The following is a 19,197-nucleotide window of genomic DNA, read 5'->3' on the forward strand; positions in this document are numbered from 1 at the left end:
AAAACCTCGTGCTGCAGGGGCCTTTGGAGAAAAATGCCTCAGAAATGAAAGGAGGTCTGGATAGATTTCCCTGCCTACAGTGGAGATCATCCCCTTCTCTGGACAGCACTAAATCTTACTTGCCAGAGATAACTAGTCCTTGGGGGTCTTTGCAATACTTCTAAAGAGAAAAATGTTTTGCCTTTGGAGCAGACTAGATTGCACCACACGACAGGTAATTTCAAAACATTTCCCAGTAAAACATCCCCTTGGGTCCTTCTCAAGGCCTTCACCTGTAAAGGACATAAAGCAGCATGYGATACTATCAATACACCTCAATTATTTTCCCAGGAAACAAAGCAGTGAGGCTTAGTGCTGACCCGACCTTCCAAAGTTGCCGCTTCCTGGAGTCATTGTTTAAATGGATAAAGAAAAGAAAGAGGCTTTCCCTCGTCTTCCTCTTAACACTGTAATTCAAGAAATTTGTCACAGACCAACAAGGAGATCTCTGTGTTGGTCCCGTTCAGAAACGCTCTCTGATGGCCAGGCATCAGCTTCATGATCAGTGCATTAAATTCATGTGGGGAATAGCTGTTTCTAGAGAGAAGTGCTTTGCTGCAGTCCCCTGTTTACTAATATGTATTTTTCTGCTTTCCATCAACAGTCAATGAAGGCTCAGGCGAAACCAATCAAAAAGAGACATCGACCTGTGACATTTGCCAGTTTGGGGCAGAGTGTGATGAAGATGCAGAGGATGTTTGGTACAGTAACTTGGTCTATTCTTATTTTAATAACTGTCCTATTATTTGAAGATTTTGTGATTCAGAAAGCATTAAAAATATTAGCTATTGGGTTTTCAAAGATTCACCATACAGTGATTGAGGTGGTTATTAGTCTAAAAATATATGAAAGTCTGGTTTATAATCTTGAGACATGCATAATTTAGCMAAGTCTAGAAACACAGAGTTATCCATTTTGTTGCTGTTATAACTTACATTATTCCATCTGAAGGTTTTACAACTTTATTCTCTGATAAAAGTAGAATTGGGAAAAATAATTGACCTAGAAAGGATTTTCCGGTTAGAACGTATCATTATCATCATCATTTTATGTTACATTTGGCATTAGAAGTGTTGGAAATCCTTCTTGCCTTTCTCAAAGTTGCTCGAGTTGAAGACCTAGCTGTCAAATGTTTGAAATAATTAGAGTGTATGTTTAGACATTTTCTGAAGCAAATTCTTGAAGCTTTAAAAAAAATTAGATTTTGCTTATTTTAAACCTTAACCACATAAACTGAAGGGAAATACTTCCATGTACTCAGAATATATTTTAACTTTTCAGTTTGCCTAGAAACTATGAAAACATTTCATATCAAGTCAAACCAAAACTAATTATTTTATCGTGATTTTGGAACAGCCAACAGATCAAAAAAAGCTAGTCACACAGCTCTAGTTTTATGCCAAGCCTTAACGAACGGACGGACRGGGAGAAGGTGATTGGGCCTCGTGTCAGGCAGCCGACCTCATCCGGGCAGGGCATCCATGCACGGCTGCTCAGGCATGAAATTATGAACATTTCTCCTACTCAGTGAAGGAGGTTAGGGATGTGGCCGTCAATTTGTGCTCGTTTTGGTTTTTGTCTTGCTAAGCTGTTAATAACCTCTGGTTCTAGTCTTTAAAAAAGTATCAAATAAACCAAAAAAAGCTGGCTTTGGCTCTGGTCATCAAGTGAAATGGTGCTGTTGAGAAACAGGTTATATGCTTGCAAGAATGCAGCAAGATTTACTTAGAAGAAATTGCTTTCTTGTGACTTAGGTTAAGKAAATTACTCTGAGTGTGAGAATGTTTGTCTCCTTGACCAGTTCTGCAGGAAGGCGTCAGTGGTGCAGTTTAAAAACAAAACCACGGTAATATTAGTATCTCAAAATTCACAGTCCAATGCTCATGTTTTGATAATTAGGTGCACTTCCAAATTGGAAGGAAGGAGAAGAGAAGGGCAAAGAATAAAATTAGCTAGAAGATAACACTTTTAATTATAGGCACCAAGRAAGAGTGTTTATTTTTTTTCCAGAAATAGCCTGATAAAATAGCTTGATCCAGCTTACCCCAGCAGTGTTCCCACTACGGCTAAGTCCTTCCCTTTAATACAGCTTGGCTCATCCGGAGCAGCATGACGGTGCAGGAGCCGAAGTTCTCCACCTTTCGTGCCGGGCAGTCGTTCTGCAGGGGAAGCAGCTTTTCCAGGCGGGAAGAAGGGCAGGGCCGTTACCAGGAAGATGACACCAGAGAAACATTAAAAGGCTGTAAAACAGATTTCCAAGTAGAATTAAAAAGACCGTGTAAAGCCTGTTAAAGGTCTGCTTTGAAGTAAACAACTTCATGGGCCATAACAGAGCTCTGTTCTCCTGTTCCTGCCCCCCGATTAGTTTTGGATAAATTTCTTTCTAAAAAAATGAGCTTTCTGGGTGTTAGCTCTTTGTTATTCTTATTGCTAGAATAAAAGCAGACTATGTATGGGGAGCTTAGATCCCCCTTTCAAACATAATTCAATTGAATTTCAGTGTTTGGCACCAAATACTCTGTCATATTCCTGATACACTGCTTTGCCCTCCCCATGCCAAGATTTGGTGTGCAGGAAACATCCTCAGATCAAACGGGAAAAAGAAATTTCAGTTTATTACTCGGTCGATGTTTTTATGCTTATCTAATTGCAGACAGAAGCAGGGCTGCTTCGGTTATCTCACCTGCCTGATTAGGTTTGTGGTGTCCGAGTCAGGTCGGCGGTCCCTAGCCGCGCCGGGATCTGTTACTACGGGGCGGTTAGCCCAGAGCTGGCGGTGTCTGCTGCCCGCCGGGGAGCCCCGGGCCGGTGCTGCCGCCTCTCCGAGTACACGGGAAGCAAGCTGGTAGCAGAGGCAGATCACAGAGAGCTGCAGAGATGAGCCTGGCTGTTTGCCTGATATTTCTAGGGTGTCAGAGTAGATCAGGGAAGAGAGCACAGGTGTGATAGCAGATGTGGCTGGGCTGCTGATGATTTAAAGGGACAATTAACATTATTGTGCATTGCCACAGTCTGTTATTTTGCAGTCCCTTTCTTTTTTTTTCTTTCTTTCTTTTTTTTTTGGCATTCATTGCCATTTGTCACTCAGCTGAACTGTGCTATTGTACTGTGTCACCATTATTCTTGAATTGGTTTATTTGCGTAAAATCGATCTATTAATGGCTGGGATTCTGACAGAGGTTTTGCCACGTAAAGATTAGTCGAAGGGGTAAAATATGTCCCTGAACGTTTTCTGGGAAGTACAAAGAGAAGGCAGGAAAGAACCCACTGTAATAACAGGTTTTCTGAAGCATGGTAAAGCACRCATATATTATTATCCCCTTCCACAGTCTAATATCGCAACAGTGCATGCGGTTTGGCATTCCATTAGTGAATCTCTTTCTCTAGGTTAAAAACAAAGACYATTCAGTTGAAAGTCTTTAACATCTTGCGACTTTAATATGTGAAAGCTTCTTGTCACTAAGAGGATCGTGTATTACTGGCATTATTCCCACCTTTAATGCACTTTGCACCAGTGGGCTTCATGAATATTTAAAGTAGGGCAGTGGCTATGCTCTTTAGCACTGGATTGCGATCTATTGGTAAATCAGACATTTGATGTTGCTTACTTTGGGTTTTATTTCTGAGCTTGCTAAGGAATAATTGATTTTGTAAGACAGGGCTACTCAACATAACACCCCGAGAGATATACTTAAAAGCAAATGAAGAGTGAAGGGTAACGTTGTGAAAAGTGGTATATCTCTAAGCTCTTCCAAAAAGCATCTATGAAATACTCGCTCACTATATAAACAGTGCTCACCAAAGGGAGTGCCTGCTCRTGTGGTAAAGTGGCTTGGCGCATCACCACGTCGAAAACCTAGATCCCTCCCGGTGCCGATCTCTTCCTCGGAAGCTGCTGAGGAAGTGGGAGCGCTCTCTCCCGTGGGCGAGCCGTGSCTTGGGTGGCTTCCGGGCAGCTCTTTTAGAAATCCAGGGTGCGTCCAGTGGAGTGAAGCGGTGGTCAGAACACGCCCTTCGGTACGACTGAGGGCTGATGGCAGCCCTCCTGAAGGGGTGAGCATGAGGAAAGAAAGGGCGCCGGTGCCGCCACGCGAGGCAGCGCGGCGGCATTCCCAGCGGAGTCAGTAACGCTGCAGCGTGATTAAAGCGCGTCCCTTGCGCCTTGTCCTTCTTTCCGCATGGCTGGGACAATAAACTCCGCTTACCCAACACACACACACACACACACACAAATATACTAAGAAGATAAACCATTTCAGGCCTTTATTTCATATTTTATTGCTAACCACTGATACATATATATAAAAATATATATATAYACGTATAGTGTAAATGCTACTATAAGGTAACAATCTGTATATTTTGTAGTATAAATACTGTAATGAACAAGCCACGGCGCAGGAGAACAGTGAAACTGCATTCTCATGCAAATGAGCTGTATTACACAGGAAAGATATTTGTGCAAATCATGCAGCTGCCATCAGCAGCTACCCCTAAAATCAATATTGCGCAAGCAATCAATATTTATCTTTATTATAGTATAGAAAGAAAACATCTAAAAGAAACTAATGATTTTGCCAGCTTCTCAATCCACGTAGCAATTAGGTCAGTCAGCTTTGGGTCCCTTCCCGCTTCAATCAGTTGCTCTCAGCCAGAGCATCTGCAAACAAGATGATGTACTACTATCAAGTACTAAAAGGTAGTCTGAAAGCTCACATTTATTACACGGGTATCGGCTGCTACATGTTCAGCAGTGTGTATAATAACCAAGTGTGACCTRCTTGTTCCAGGTACAGAAACAACTAGCAGCTTTAATATCTGCGATACCCTGAGTGTTATAGAGTAGCCAGGCAGTTATCTTGCTGTTTCCTGCTGCTTTTTCTGTCTCTTCAGAGAAAATACAGCTCTTTATTCACGGCTACATATAACACCTGAACATAACCATTGGGCTCACAGTTCAAATAAATACAGAAATGGCAGTTGATAATTAAAATTTGCAAGTCTGAAAAGACTTAAATTAGACTTAAGACTTAAATAATTTCGAACAGAAAAGGCAAGATTGTGCTTATCTAGCTCTAGATTATGTAGACAGTTTCTSCAGGACCGCAGTGGCCGTGGGGGAAGAGCCGGGCCAGCGCTGCTGTTGCAGCGGTGTCGGAGCGGGAATCGGCGTTCACGTCGCGAGCGCGAGCAAGGCTGCAGCAGTTGCGGTGTAGGGGAAAGCTTCGTRCCCGATAGCAAGCGCTCTCCAGACAGCGTGCAAGTGCCAGAAAATAAGGTCCCCAGCTGGGCATTGCATGAAGTTCATCATTCCTGCCGGGTTTCTTGCTAGCAAGCTACTGAGGTATTTCGGAGTCTTTCAGTGGGCAGATTAAATTTAAAACTAACACAGGTAAAAAAAGTGATTTAGTGGCCAACCAGAGAGAGATTCCCACTGAATTAAAAAGRGCCTTAGATCAAGCCAAAAGTATTTGGTTTTCCCTCTTCTCAGCAACGAGTCCTGAGAAAGAGCAAGGGAAGATACAGGAATAAGAAGTTATCCCCATCTTCAGAAAACATTTCTTTCAGAATCGCTAAGGTCCCGGCTCGCAGGAGCGRGCAGAGTGTGTTTCTGCTTAGAGTGCTCAAGTGGCTCGGCTGGAAAGAATTAACGCTTGGAAAAATGATGGCTTGCTTCACATCCACTGAAATTGCTTTACTCTCTATGTATTTTATTTAATTTTACTAAGAAACAGCCCTTCACCTGCTCAGGTAAATTAAAAAAAAAAAAAAAATTTACCAGCTTTGCATCCTCCATCCTCTGTTGTGCCAAAATATCCTGTTTACTTTTGAAGCGAGACTTTTGTTCCTTACTCCCTTAAGTTGATGCTTTGGAGAATTTGACCTTTCCATCCATGGAGTTGTGCAGTCCTTCACAAGCTGGTGTCCATTTGATGAACTCCTGCCTTTCCACATTCTCAGGATTTATTTTCTTAATAACATTCTCAAAAAAAAAAAAAATTTAACATAAGCCAAGACTGTCTAGAGTTACTTTTACTACATAGTGCTTCATTACCAGTACACTTCGGAATACTCTGGTAAATAATTCAGCCTACCCCAAAGAAATTGAGCGTATTTTCCCTATACTTTGAGGAAGTCTGGCATATGGACTATATATCACAGCTTTAAATGTTCTTAGATAAATGCAAAACCRTATTGTGTTCCATCTGTATTTTTCACTCAAGTAGGTGTTTTAAGGACCTTATATGATAGATAGACCTCTTATCCAAAAGCTAGRATCTCTGATTTTGGTGTTGTTGAAAGAAAAAAAAAATCTTTTACAATGATGTAGACACCATGAGTCCAGGGGATGTAATCCTACCTGTAAAGCTTACAGATTTTGCCCTTGTGCTCCTCCTTATAAATGCTGGTCCAAACTTGGCTTTCAGTTTCAGAAGATAAACTTCCAGCTTATGGAAGTTAATGACAATTACTCCACTGGCTTCAGCGAAACAAAAATTCATTCCCAACATCATAAGTGTGGAGTAACTTCAGAGTAGCCGGTGGAGCTGTAAGCTAGTAGAAGGAAGAACAGACTCTGACAGTGTGTAAATGCAGAGTCATTCACAGAGTGCAAAGGAATAACTTGGAAATTGTGAAGATAAAAGCAGGATTTGGCTTACTGACTGCTTGAATTGCTACAGAGGAAATATTGATTTGTGAAAAGCCAAAAATAGCTGATGAGATTTTTTTCTGGTTTTCTTGACTTATCATGGTGCTATTCTCCTGTAGCAGCGAAACACAAATTCTTCTGAAATTTTAAGGGGGAAAAGCTTATGAGACATGTATAGCTGTCATTTGTCTTTGCAATTGTTGGTCTCAGGTTAGACTTAAATAAATTAAAATGCTGCGGTAATTTTACAAGTGGCCAGATTGTCAAAATGGCCAGATTGTGCCCTTCGGTTTACATGGTGAGGGTGTAGGCATCCTGCAGGCAGCATACGGAGCGCGGACGGGAGACACGGGGGCAGCAGAGGGGTGGGTGTTCTGGCAGGGAAAGCTGAAGGGATGGGGTGGGAAAGGGTGGAGGACCGTGGAAGCTGGGAGAAGCCTAGAGCTGATTWCAGGCTGTTCAGTTTTACTTTTTACTGCAACAGCCCGGACAGGTTCACATGTTTCCTCCGAGTGTCTCTGCCTTGCGGGTGGTTGCTTCTGGCCGATGCCTCTGGACAAACAGCTGGGGCTGGAGACTTCTTGAACCACCCGGGCAACCTCTGCCGGAGGGAGTCTCTCATTGCGAGAGATACTGCGGAGCGGAGGGAAAATGTGGAGGGTCAAGCGGTTCCCAAGGAAAGGGCAAGGGAAAGTGGGTGGCACCAGGGAGGCGCGGCGGGTGCTCCCCGGGTGCGGGCGCCCGGCACCACGGGGGACGCCCATGCACTACTTTTTACTCTTCCGTCCTGGGCTGTGACTGCATTTTTCAGTTCTAGGTAGCAAAGCGTGAGAGCCTTCTGCGTGCACACCTTTGTTTGCATTTGACGGAGTGGCTTTGGCAGCCTGTTTGGTACTGTTGCGGTAGCACAGGGTGTTGAAAAGATTGTGCCGGCCTCCTGCTGTTTTGTGTAAGGTACAGGAAAGGATCCCCCTTGGCCTCATAAGGGCAGAGACGTGCACGGGGGCTCGAAGTCGAAGCCACCGCTTTGTTATGTCCGTCCAYGTCTGGGACGACCTGGTCTCACAAGATAGTGAAAGTGCACAGAAAGGATAATATGTTAATGCCCATCAAATATTAACGAGCATTGACAYGTAATCGACTATGTACATCAGGGCATCACAGCATGAAAGAACATGTGCAGAGACCGTGGATAGCAATGCGTTTTGCACTTTCTCTTCCTGTTTCCTTTTGCTYTTTTTTGTTGTTGTTGTTTGAAAGGAAGCCTCCCTCACACCCCAGCCCCGCATTTAGCCAAAGTCATACCCTAGTAGTAAACTGACTGGTGCCTTCATGACGGCCTATTTAGTCACAATAAAAAGCCAATTGGTCTAATGTGCAATCAAGAAAGGAGTGACATTTATTGCTTCAGTTTTATGGTGCTGTGAACTGAGCAAGATTTGGAGCCTTACAGTGCCTTCAGGGGGCAGGAGATCACCAGCCATGAATCGTATTTATACCTTTTCCAATTTCCTACTAGCATTTTAGCAATAAATAGACTGTGTTGTTATTGAGTTTTATGTAAGCATGTTTACAAAAGCAGGAATACAACTTTGTAGTTCAGAATTACATGTGTTGGCTAAATAGATCAGCAGAGAGTAACTATGTAAAGCACTAGGAAAGCACTTCCAATTTATTATCAAATGTCTTAATAGAATGTTTCATCTCTTCCATCCTACTTTATGTTAACTATTAAATTAAAAGTACCTCCATCAGAGAAGGTCAGAGGCTCCTTCACACACCCATGTTGGAACATCAAGGCCACAATTTGTTCACACATCTGAGCCATTAAAAATACATCCCATGCATTAAATATGAGCCTGACAGAAACTCAGTATGAACAAAAGAGTATGGCTGACCTCTACTCCCCGCAGCCCACTGCGGCGGCGGAGTAGCAGGTGTCCCTTCCYGAGCACGTCCATCTCCTGCCCGCCGGCCCTCGGGGAGGCCCTTTCTGCGCCCCGTCCCCCTCCCAGAGGTGCTTGCAGAACGCAGGCGTTTCTGCAGAAAGCAAATCACCGCTAAAAGCCTGTGGGGGATGTGATGTGCCCAGACATGAAGATTTAATTGCTGTCTTTCAGCCTTCCCGTTTAGCAGCTAGGCTCTCTSGAGCTGAGGGAAGCGGGTGCTCCTTCGGCAGCCCGTCGTGGTCGGGAGGCGATGCCTGTGTCGCGCCCCTTGCAGGAGGTGCGAATGGGTTTCTGCTGCTCCGTTCCTCAGACCTGARGAGGGTTACCACTTCTCAGCACACTGGTTTGCTGGGGAGAACCTGTCCTTGAGACAGCACGCTGCGCTCCTTCCTTTGTGCAGCCTTGCGTTAGTGTGGCACTGGCTCSCACAGCCAGGCCCCGTGCTCCCGGGGACAGCAGGACCCACCCAGAACGGCGCGGAGCTTTCGTGCCGCGCTTCTCGTGAAAGCCCTGTCGAGAAGGAGGGTTGCTACTGCTGTCTCCTTCATGCTCCTGCGAAGCGATTTGCTCGGGGTTGCGTATGTCCCAGTCTAGTGCCTGTGGGCTGCACTCAGATGTTATTTCAGCGGCTGTGCGSTGTGACAGGAAGTTGTCTCGCGTTGTTTCCATCTGCGCAGGCGGTGCGAGGCCTGAAGGAAGGCCTGGAGKGTCTGCTAAAGTCTCGCTCGGGAGCCAGGCTGGCGTTCGCTCCGTGGYTTAGGTCAGACCAGCAGGTCGGGTAGCCGCGGTACCCAGCACTTGGGACGACGCTGCCGGGTCGGTTTGTGATGAGAGTTGCTCTGATTTTGCGCACCTGAAGGAAGCCTTCACGAGCAGGAGTGCTCGCAGAGTTGCTCCATGGAAGCGCGAATCAGAAGTTTGCTGCGGTCCCACCGCAGCTCTGTGCGAGCGGGCGGCGCGGGCTGCCTCGGGGGCCGCCGCGGGCCGGCGGGAAGCGCCGCGCCGCGCCGCGCTGCGCCGGAGCAGCCCTCGTTCCTCCGGCGCGCTCCTGATCGGGGCGAGCAGGCTGAGGCGCGCGGCGGCGGGGCGTCCGCCGAGCTCGGCCTCGACGCCCGCCGCGGGAGGCGAGCGCTCAGCCGCGCTTTGTGTTCGCGCAGACGGCAAAGGCGTCAGGGACGGCGGACGCGAACCACAGAAATGCAATTATCTTATTCTGKGCGCTTTAAATAAACTTCGCGCGTTAGATACCTGCAGAGGCTTGAACTGGCACGTGAGCAGAGTTAGAATTTTCTTCTTCTAGTCGCACCGTTAGGATCTTCCCATTGCTTTGCAAACCCAGTCACCAACCTGGTAGCTCTCTAGTTTCTCTGTCGGAGTATAAACCACCCAGGCTACCAAAGACTATCTTACACAACTTAGTCAGTTCCTTTTAGAGAGGAGTGATATTTAAGAAAAATACAACATGAGACATTTATTTTGCCCTGAAGATGCTAGTGTACAATCCAAGATACTGCTGAGGGCACCAGAGACATCCAGAAGCCAGATGAAGGTCATATTATAATTGGTGCTTTGCATTGGAAGAGGGAAGCAAAGGTGAAATTTGTCTTTTTTTTTTTTTTTTAAGAAAACTCAGTAGAAAGAGTTATGAAAAGAATGAAAGGAGAATTAGGGATCAACCTCCAGTGTCCTGCGCGGCAGGTGGAAGGAGCCGCTCTCGCAGCCGTGCTCGCCAGGCTGCAGCCTCCGGGCACGGTGGGAYGCGGGGCAGCTGCCGGCCCGAAGCGGCCCGGCCCCGGGGAGGAGGCGCCGCCGGCTGGCTCTGCTCGCTCCCGGGAAGTCCCGTGCCTCCGGAAGCAGTTCTTGAAGCCGTTTTGAAATAACCTTTGCGAGCTGTCGTAACAAATGTGCACTGAAAAATCCATACATTCTTCGAGCGTTGCCAGTCGCTCCCTGCTGTGAAATAGCAGCAGCACGGCAGCTGTACAGCTACTACCCTAGCTCCTGGCTCTAGCTATGCTCACATATTAYGTTGCATTTGGTATGCTAGGAAGGGCAGCATAAATATATTCACCACTTTAGTGCATTTTGGCTTGACATATGTCCAGTAAACAGCATTTTAGTCTCTTGCAGTCAAAGAAAAAAAAAAGAATTAACCTGATTATTCAGCACTTCCTTCTGTTATGACGCTTTGGGGTCCTTCAAATCATTTTCATTATGCACTACATAATAATAAAAATCTCTGTGCAGTATGCTGATAATTCCTTGCATGGTCTCTGTGATTTCTAATTGTTTGAATAACAGTATGCTATTGAAATGCCATGCAGAAACATTGCTTCACCCTGAGGGAATCGAGCTTTTCTTCTTTTACTCGTGATGAAGATAAACATTTGAACAGTGGAAATAGGTAAAACATCCCAGAGAAGCCTCTGTGAAAAGTAGACGTGCTAGAGCCGTTAATGCAGAAGCTGAGCTGCAAAGGACAGAAAGGATAAATAAATAAATAAATAAATAAATAAATAAATAACATTGAAAGGAATGCACTCAAAATAAGCCATGTTTTGTCTTCTCCTGTGATCTTAAAGCAAAAGCACTTGCAGATCCAGGAAAGAAATATCGCATGCTATTTTTGTGCTGCCATTATAAAATATGTATAGTTTATTGTTCTGCACTGCAGCTGAAGTTTTGCATCAGCCTCAAAAATAAAGCAAAGTTTGTTTTGAAGAAAGCACACAACATCTCTATTCTTTAAGCTTTTTAATGATCTTAAGAGTGAGGTGATAGGATTGAAATCTCCTGGCAAGCACAGGCAAGTCTTAGGATATGATTCATAGAAAGTGTAAGAAAAATGGTGTATGTATATTATGAATATATTTTCAGTATATAGTTTTATGTATTTATATACTTTATATATGTATATATTGTTCAGCCTATCAGCAGAACCAGGCAGTACTGCCAGGCCATTTTGTCTCCTGGCTGGAGCAAAGTTTTGGTGCTGTCTTCTTGGCTGTGCTCCGTACGCTGCAGAGAGCACTACAGGAGCTTGGCCAAGTTGCCAAAAGTCCATAGTGACTCCTGCAGTCTTTCAAGAAGGTGCCAGGACTTTGCATGAGAATTTACCTCTCTRTAAAATGGGTGTAATGGTACCAAATCATTACTAATATAGGACTGTATGAGATTACTGTAAAACTAAGAGAAGACACTTGGGGATGATTGCTAGTCACTTTATGCAGATATATACTGCCAGGTTAGCTTTAAATGCACATTTAACATCCCATTTGGAAAGGAGGATGCTTGGAGATGTCAGTATTGACACCCAAACTGAAATTTTGAGTTTCAAGTTCACTGTTTTTACGGAACAGAGAGATCTCTCTGGTAGGAATATTCTGAATGCACAACTATGGTTTTATGTCTGCCCTGTTTTATGGAAAAGGAAAGGCTTTGGGTTTTTTTATACAGCAAAATGTTGTTTCTTCATTGCCTTTTTTTTTTCTTTTGCCTGGAGAAAATATACAACATGTTTAAAATGATTGCAGAATGGAACATCACTGTTCACTGAGACATTGTGGGATCTCACAGTTGACCAAATTAGCATATGCACTCAAATATCAGAGCTTTGACTAGTAAAAATAACACTACATTTGCATTTTCACATTTTTAGCTCCTTCATCCCTGTCTGTTTGGATTTATGCCTTTTTTTCTTGACTGACAATTCTCTTTGTGGCAGATTTATTGCTGTTCTGCTGGTTGGACCCTGTAATCAACTAGACACTTGGCTGAAGACATTAGTCATTTCATTAAGTACTTTTTGCAGATATCTGAGACAGAATTTCTTGTTGCTCTGGTTCCAAAAAGCAAATGACCCATGGCTAGCAAAGTCGGATTATGAATCTCTAATAAACAGGGGTAGTACCAACAATGCTCTCAGGTTTCCAAACTACAGCAGGCTAATTAAAAGATGTTGAATAGGGAAGAACWGCCATTGCCTTCTTGTTCTGGCAAAAGCGTCGCAGTGTCTGTTCTTAGTAAAATGACTTTTTTAGAAGCATTATCTTATTTATCTTGCTTCCTTCCCATGAAAGCTACATGTGAAGCCTTCCTTGTGCTACACATATATTGCTTAGTAATTTTTAAAGATTATATTTCAGTAAGACATTGCTGAAAACAAAGACTGAGAAGTTATCTTAGGAATAGAGATACACCATGGAGTGGGGTTTATTTTATCACCTCTGTGTCACTAATGATTATCATAATTACTATATTCATGAATTAAGGAAATACAGTTGTAGCGTTCTTCTACATTTTTGGGGCAAAGACCCATTCTCTCTTTCTATTGAGACACCCCCTTAAAATGCTGTTCTTCCTTCCAGGGACAGTCCTTCATTGCCTTGAATCCTTTTTCAATGGCATTCCTTTTTCAGGAAAAGTCCCTCTCCTGCTCAGAAGATAATACTACATCTTACTTGCAGAAAACTGGGAGCTAGGAGACTGTGCACTCACCAGTGCACTAACCCACAGCTCGGCTCGTATACTGACCCCATTAATTTTGGCAGAGATTGATTGAACAGAAAGCCAAGCAGCTGCTCCGCCGTGGCCAGTCCACCCAGTGCAGAGCGTTGCGTCGCTGCTGGGATGCAGACCTCACTGAGGCTTGGGCAGCTTCTGCTCACGCTCAAGAGCAAGACAGGAGCTAACTAGTCTGCACTGGTCTACTTCTACTTCACCTCCCTGGGAAGGCAGGAATCACGTTACACAGGTGAAGTCAGTTTGACAGCCGTTCCCAAAATGCACGTGTAGTCTGTGGGTTCTGCTGTGCTGTTTAATGTGTTTGTTGCAGCGGTTGCCTTGAGAGGGGCTCAGAGATGGAAGAGCATGGCTTGCACCCTAGCAGTAAGTTGTGTGGTGTAGATACAAAGGAAGGTGCTTGTCAGCATCTTATCTACCACAGGCTGGGAGTAACAGTAGCTCAGGTCTGTCCGCCCTTGCGTAGGCAGCCTGGTGGGTTTCTCCACCAAGTTAGCTAATATCAGCTGCGTAGATAGATACTGTTCAGGTCTGCACTGACTCCCTGTTCTTGTTGGATGGTCTAGCAATGTAACAAAGCTGGGTCACAGGGTGTGCCTACAGCAGCTGAGGAGGTACCCAGGTTGCCTGTTGGACAGTCTTATTAGCTTGTTTTGTTTTTTAACTTCTGTGATCACCAAATTAACTAAGTGAATTGCTGGGTGTTCAGCTTCTCCAAGATTTCGGTCATATGAAATGGAATAAAATAAAGCATGTAATAGAAATGGAATTCATCAGAGACTATCATAATGACCTAGAAGAACAGGCATAAGAAAGTGAGTCTTGCTTAATGATTGTTTACAATGACAGCCCAAATTTTAATCAATTAACTTATGATCCCATTACTTGAAAGATGCGATGGGCSCGTGGGACAGCATTCAGTATTTCTTCCTTTCTCAGGGGAGCTGCAGGATATGGGCTGACATCTTGGAAGCACTCATGTCTCACAGATGCTTTTAAAGCTGCTTTTCTTACTGCAGAAGGCATATTTAAACCTTGCACATGTGTTCTGTATATGCTTTGGGGAACAGTTTCATCCTGTGACCATCTAGGAGACCTCAGTGGCCTTCTCACAGCTTCTTGAGCCTGAGGAAGGCACAGTAAGCCTTTACATTGCCAAGCTTTCTTCAATGCTGTAATTAGGAATACAAAAACAAATTGATTTATTGATATAACTATAATTGGAAGTTACAGTCAGGATGATGAAGTGGTCAAATGATCAAATTACTTAAAATCAGAGACGGGCTGAAGTGCCTCGGGGAACAGGCAAGCRCTCTGTTGCTGTGGCCTGCAATGAGACACGCGGCCAGCTCCGCGCTGGCCTCCCGCTCGCTCCAGCAAGGGACAGCCTGCAGGCTTCCCCAGCCAGCAGCTGAATGAGATCAGCCCAGCTGGATTTTCTTATTTGTGAAAGAACCAAAAATTGACCAGGTCAGAGCTTGAAAATTAACAAATGTTGCCGATAATCGCACGAGAGGGGAAGCATTTACAGTGGGTGGCGAATAGAGCAGGACGGGACTTCTGGACGTGAATGTCAGGGCCTGGACCCACTTCAGATAGGTGACTCCTGCGTCTTACAGTGTCTGAAGTCTTGAACAGGATCTCAGCTGGACTTCCCCAAGTTCAACCTCGCGTAATGTACACGCTGGAACCCAAGCAAGGACTTCAGTTTGGTTCTGCTTCTTCAGTGGAAGACCATCCAACTTTTGCATTTTATGATGCTTTGTGAAGTGAAAGTATGCTTACCTATGGCTGTGAGATCTTTCATTTAATTCAATATGTTAACTGTGATTCATTTTTTATTTATTATGTAACATAGTAACCAGGATACTCTGGATCCTGCTCAAGGATGATGTGTGCCCAGACATGCACATTTGGAGTAAATGCCCCACCTTTTTTCTGTAATTCATTATTCTTGACTTTAGTGTGTTTAATGGCACACTACTTGTCCGTCTGCTTGGAAAAAAATGTCAATTTGAATATACTGTCATTTTCTCTGATAAAGTGGACACTATAAATTAAACAGCAACCCAGATATGTTAATCTCCCTGACAAAATCTTACCTTTAACATTTCCTGACGTATATTTAATGTTGATTTAACTGTGCAGCCTTAAATAGGACTGAAGTATATAAGTGCACGAACAGTAAGAAACTGCAAGCTGGAGACCATGTCCTCTGAGGTGGGAAGACATGCTGGTCCTTTGCAGCAAGAAAATCCTGCAGCGCTTTCTCACCACTCATCTAGGTAGCCCTGAAAATCAGACTTTGTGCTGGAGATCCTGTAAGTCTCTAACGTACAGGATTATAGATTGTCCCTTCCCATTCTCTCTTACTTGTGAGCAGTTTAACATCAGTGTAAGTAGGATGCAATTTCCTGTACCCATATGGTGCATCTTCTGCAGGTACCGTGCAGCTGCAGAGTTCCGCCCGGACAGAAAGACTGTCTCACAACGAAGATTTTAGCAGGAGGTTTAGAAAAGCTTTGTTCTTTTCTCTTCTGCTGCGGGAGGCTGGAAAAGTCTTTTAGGGACTTTTTTGGAAGATTTTAAAAGGCGCAGATAAATGCCTAACAGGCTCTGAAATGGTCTTTGAAATCAGCAGGAGATAGGTTTCTGAGAATTTCAGAAATCTCCCACAAAGTGTTTACTTGCATCTTCAAGCATCTAAACAACTTTAAAAATACGTCTCTTGAACAAGATTCTAACTGGCATTACTCTGAACATCGGTTCCTGTGTTCTCTAGACGTTTTTTAAATTACTTCCAAAGTTGTTTAGACTTCCCTTAAGAGTACTCTTTTGGTTTAATTTTTTCATTGACTTGATTTTTCTCTTGAGTTGAGACATAATGTATACTAACCTACAGTCATTTTTTGTAGCAAAATATTGAGAATTGAGGCTGTTTCTGAGCTGTTTTATTACAAAAAGGAGCATATGGCTGATTGTGTCCTATCTGAAATGCAAATGGTAGAGCTGCGTGGAAAAAATTCTGATTATCTGAGCATTAAATGGTCCTGCTAGAGCAAGTTAGAAGTGACTAAGGTAGGAAGTTAGAAATGGCTAGGGTAAGGAATGGCAAAGGTTAGTATTTCAGTGGAGCAAGAATGTTCTTATTTGCATATAGTCTTAGAATTACAATGATAAGAAAGTTTGTAGAAAATTGACTGAATTTTTCCTTATATTGCATGGAAATTGTTATATAGGGAGCCAGACTCTTTTTTCTACTGGATTATAAAACCATTTAATTTAATTTATAACGACAGCTTTCCACCTTTGGGCTCGCTTGGAGCTGAAGTGATCTGTACTTCGTGAGTAGTTGGGAAAAGCAGATTTACCCGGTGGAAAGTAAGTCTAAAAGAAGGCGAGTGGGCAAATTTGCTGGGCAGATTTGCGGAAGTCAGAGGCCATAGGGGACGATGGAGAAAGCTGAGCCGCGCTGTCTAACTCCCTGTGCTTCCTCTCTTTGCAGGCCCTTTCCCCCAAGGCTTTTCTATTGCATATATCCCTCTACACTTCCAGTGGTCAAAGGCGTCCAAATGTCTGATGTGAACGGGAGGGTGAACTGACTTTTAAACATTTTCTTAAATCAAGCAGAGAGGCTAGCAGCCTGGCATTTTCGTTGCTTAACTTTCAAAAGCGCAAGCTGTGGAGCAGGCACTGCGAGGCTCAGGCACAACCAGTGGGATGGAGATAGGGAATCAGCAGCGTTGCTTTGCCTTAAATGTCACGGAGAGCCAGGAAGAGCTCAGATAACAGCGTGTGCACAGTTACACGCTCAGAAGGGCTGCGGCAGCCCCGGGTTAGCCCTCTGGCGTTGTCCCCGCGCAGGATCGCCGCGGTGTTAATGCGAGCACTGCCGAGGCCGGGCTGTCTGCTGTACAGCGTGGTTCGAGGGCTGAAGATGAGCGTGCCTTTTCTTCGCTGTTGCCCAAGGGTGTCTGACATGGTAACGAAATAGGAGAAACCTAGAGGAAGAAAGCTGCCTAGCCTGGTCTCTGCCTGGGCGCGGCGCCTACGGTTGTCTTGTCCGTGTCCTCCCCGTGTGTCCCTTGCGTCCTCGTGTGGATAAGGTAGTCCTTCAGCCTCTGTTTCACCAGAGAGCTTCCTGGAGCGCTCTGCTCCCCCCTGAAATGCAGCCGTTCCTGTGAGCAGCTTGTGGCGAGGGTCTGCGGCTGTAGGAGGAGGCAGCTGTAGGGTTCTGGAAACGAGAGACTGAGGAGAGCTGGAGCCGGACAGGGTGGGCGCAAGCAAACAGAAAACGTCCACGGCGGCCGGGCAGCTCAGGAAAGCGTAAATGTCGCCGGCTCAGGGAAAGGGAGCAGCTAACCCAGGGCGCAGCACAGGCCTGTTCACCTGGCTTCGCAGAGACGAGTGGGTAAGGCTTTTAGGTTGCTGGGTTATTTAGGTGCTTTAGAAAATGCCAGTGCACAAAGTCCCCCCCTGAAGCAGCATTCCTCCGTTTTAATGTGCAGTGCTCCCTGCACCACGTGCAGGTGCAGGGGAATCAGCCCACCACTTCTGGGCACAGGAAAGGACACAACTGCGTCATTAGTGTCAGTCTCAGTTTAAGCAGGTGGTTTTATTCCAGTAGCACGAGATGTGGCTTCAGCATCAGACTTTTTATTAAGTCCAGAGTGTCTATAGCTACCGTAATTATTATTGGGATTAAATCATAAATCAGTATAAATCCACACTTATGCAGTGTTACATATGATAGGCAGCACCTCAGAGAGGCACATTTTGTGGCTTCTTTGATTTCAGCAGGGCAAAGCAGCTTGAATTATCTATAGATCTGCTTGGATGTTCTTCAGCTGCATTTGATCATGCTATGATTTAGTTTTCCATGTATAATTCTCATTTTATCTTTCCTTTTGCTTGCTTTTCTTTTCTGTTTGCCCCCTCTCCCAGTATTTCATTTCCATCAGAAATACAAATGACCTTTTGACAGAATTTGCCAACTCTATTCTGATTTGCATTGTACAGAAAGGAAGCAAAAACACTTTCATTTTTGAGATTTATTTATGATAACATGAAAAAACTTTCTCATATTAGCCTTTTTTTTTTTTTTTTGTCTTTTCAGGTGTGTGTGCAACATTGACTGTTCTCAAACCAACTTCAATCCTCTTTGTGCTTCCGATGGGAAATCTTATGATAATGCATGTCAAATCAAAGAGGCATCATGCCAGAAACAGGAGAAAATTGAAGTCATGTCTTTGGGTCGATGTCAAGGTAACGCTCATAACAAAACTCATTTCAAAGAATGTTTTCAATTTTTGTTCAGAAAAAAGGGAACTGGAGCTGGCTTCTTATTTGGCACTTCTTACATTTCCATCAGATCTCACAATTTACATAGGAGACTGCAGACTGAGAGAGGGGGCAGAGCCCTCTGCTGTAGAGATACCAAGTCAGGCATGAAAAGGGACATTTGTAACTCTTCCCACACCTTGCACTCAGTGGTAGGGCACCATCCAGCCTTGGACTGGAATCAGAATCTGACTCCGTATATTTTGTCCGGAGTATTTTAATCGGATTTTTGCCTAGGCTCACATCCATGTAGGAGTTGCAGAGGAATGGCCCGAGAGCCCCTATAAACACATTTTTCCACCCAGAATGAATCTTTTGTCCATCCCTCAACCAGAGCAGCAAAAACCAATCTTTGGAGGTCAAAGAATCGCTCCCCASAGCTGTACTGGTGCTTGTTTCCCCTGCAACCTTGGCTGGATCCGTGATGCCAAGGGTACCCTGCCCTCCTAGAAGGGAATTACACTGACGCCAGCTTACAGCTCACTGTGTTTCTCCATGAATGCCTTGTTCCTCCGTGTGCAGCTCATAGGCTGCTATGTCACTTGTGTAACTCAGGTTGACTTTAAAAACTCTATTTTGTTCTAAAATAAAAATGAAGGAAATCTGAATCTATTGAGGCTCAGACTCTTAATAGCTTTTTTTCTCTTGGCTTCTGGCCTATAAATCCTCAGTACATCTACTTTCAGGGCCATACTA

At 44.4% G+C, this 19,197-nt stretch overlaps 1 protein-coding gene across 1 annotated transcript in view; it reads left to right on the forward strand.

The window, feature by feature from the left end:
• Positions 1-643: 643 nt before the first annotated feature.
• LOC146600486 (tomoregulin-2-like) overlaps positions 644-19,197 on the forward strand; it is a gene marked incomplete at its 5' end in the record, with an annotated part of 55,566 nt that continues 37,012 nt past the window's right edge. Inside the window, 2 exons of the mRNA XM_085321084.1 lie at positions 644-740; positions 18,278-18,426. Of these exons, the coding sequence (XP_085177210.1) occupies positions 644-740; positions 18,278-18,426 (246 nt within the window). The remainder of the gene's footprint in view (positions 741-18,277; positions 18,427-19,197) is intronic.

This window comes from Rhea americana, unplaced genomic scaffold, assembly GCF_003343005.1.
Source record: "Rhea americana isolate MKP2758 unplaced genomic scaffold, rheAme1 scaffold_12, whole genome shotgun sequence".
Lineage (NCBI taxonomy): Eukaryota > Metazoa > Chordata > Aves > Rheiformes > Rheidae > Rhea > Rhea americana.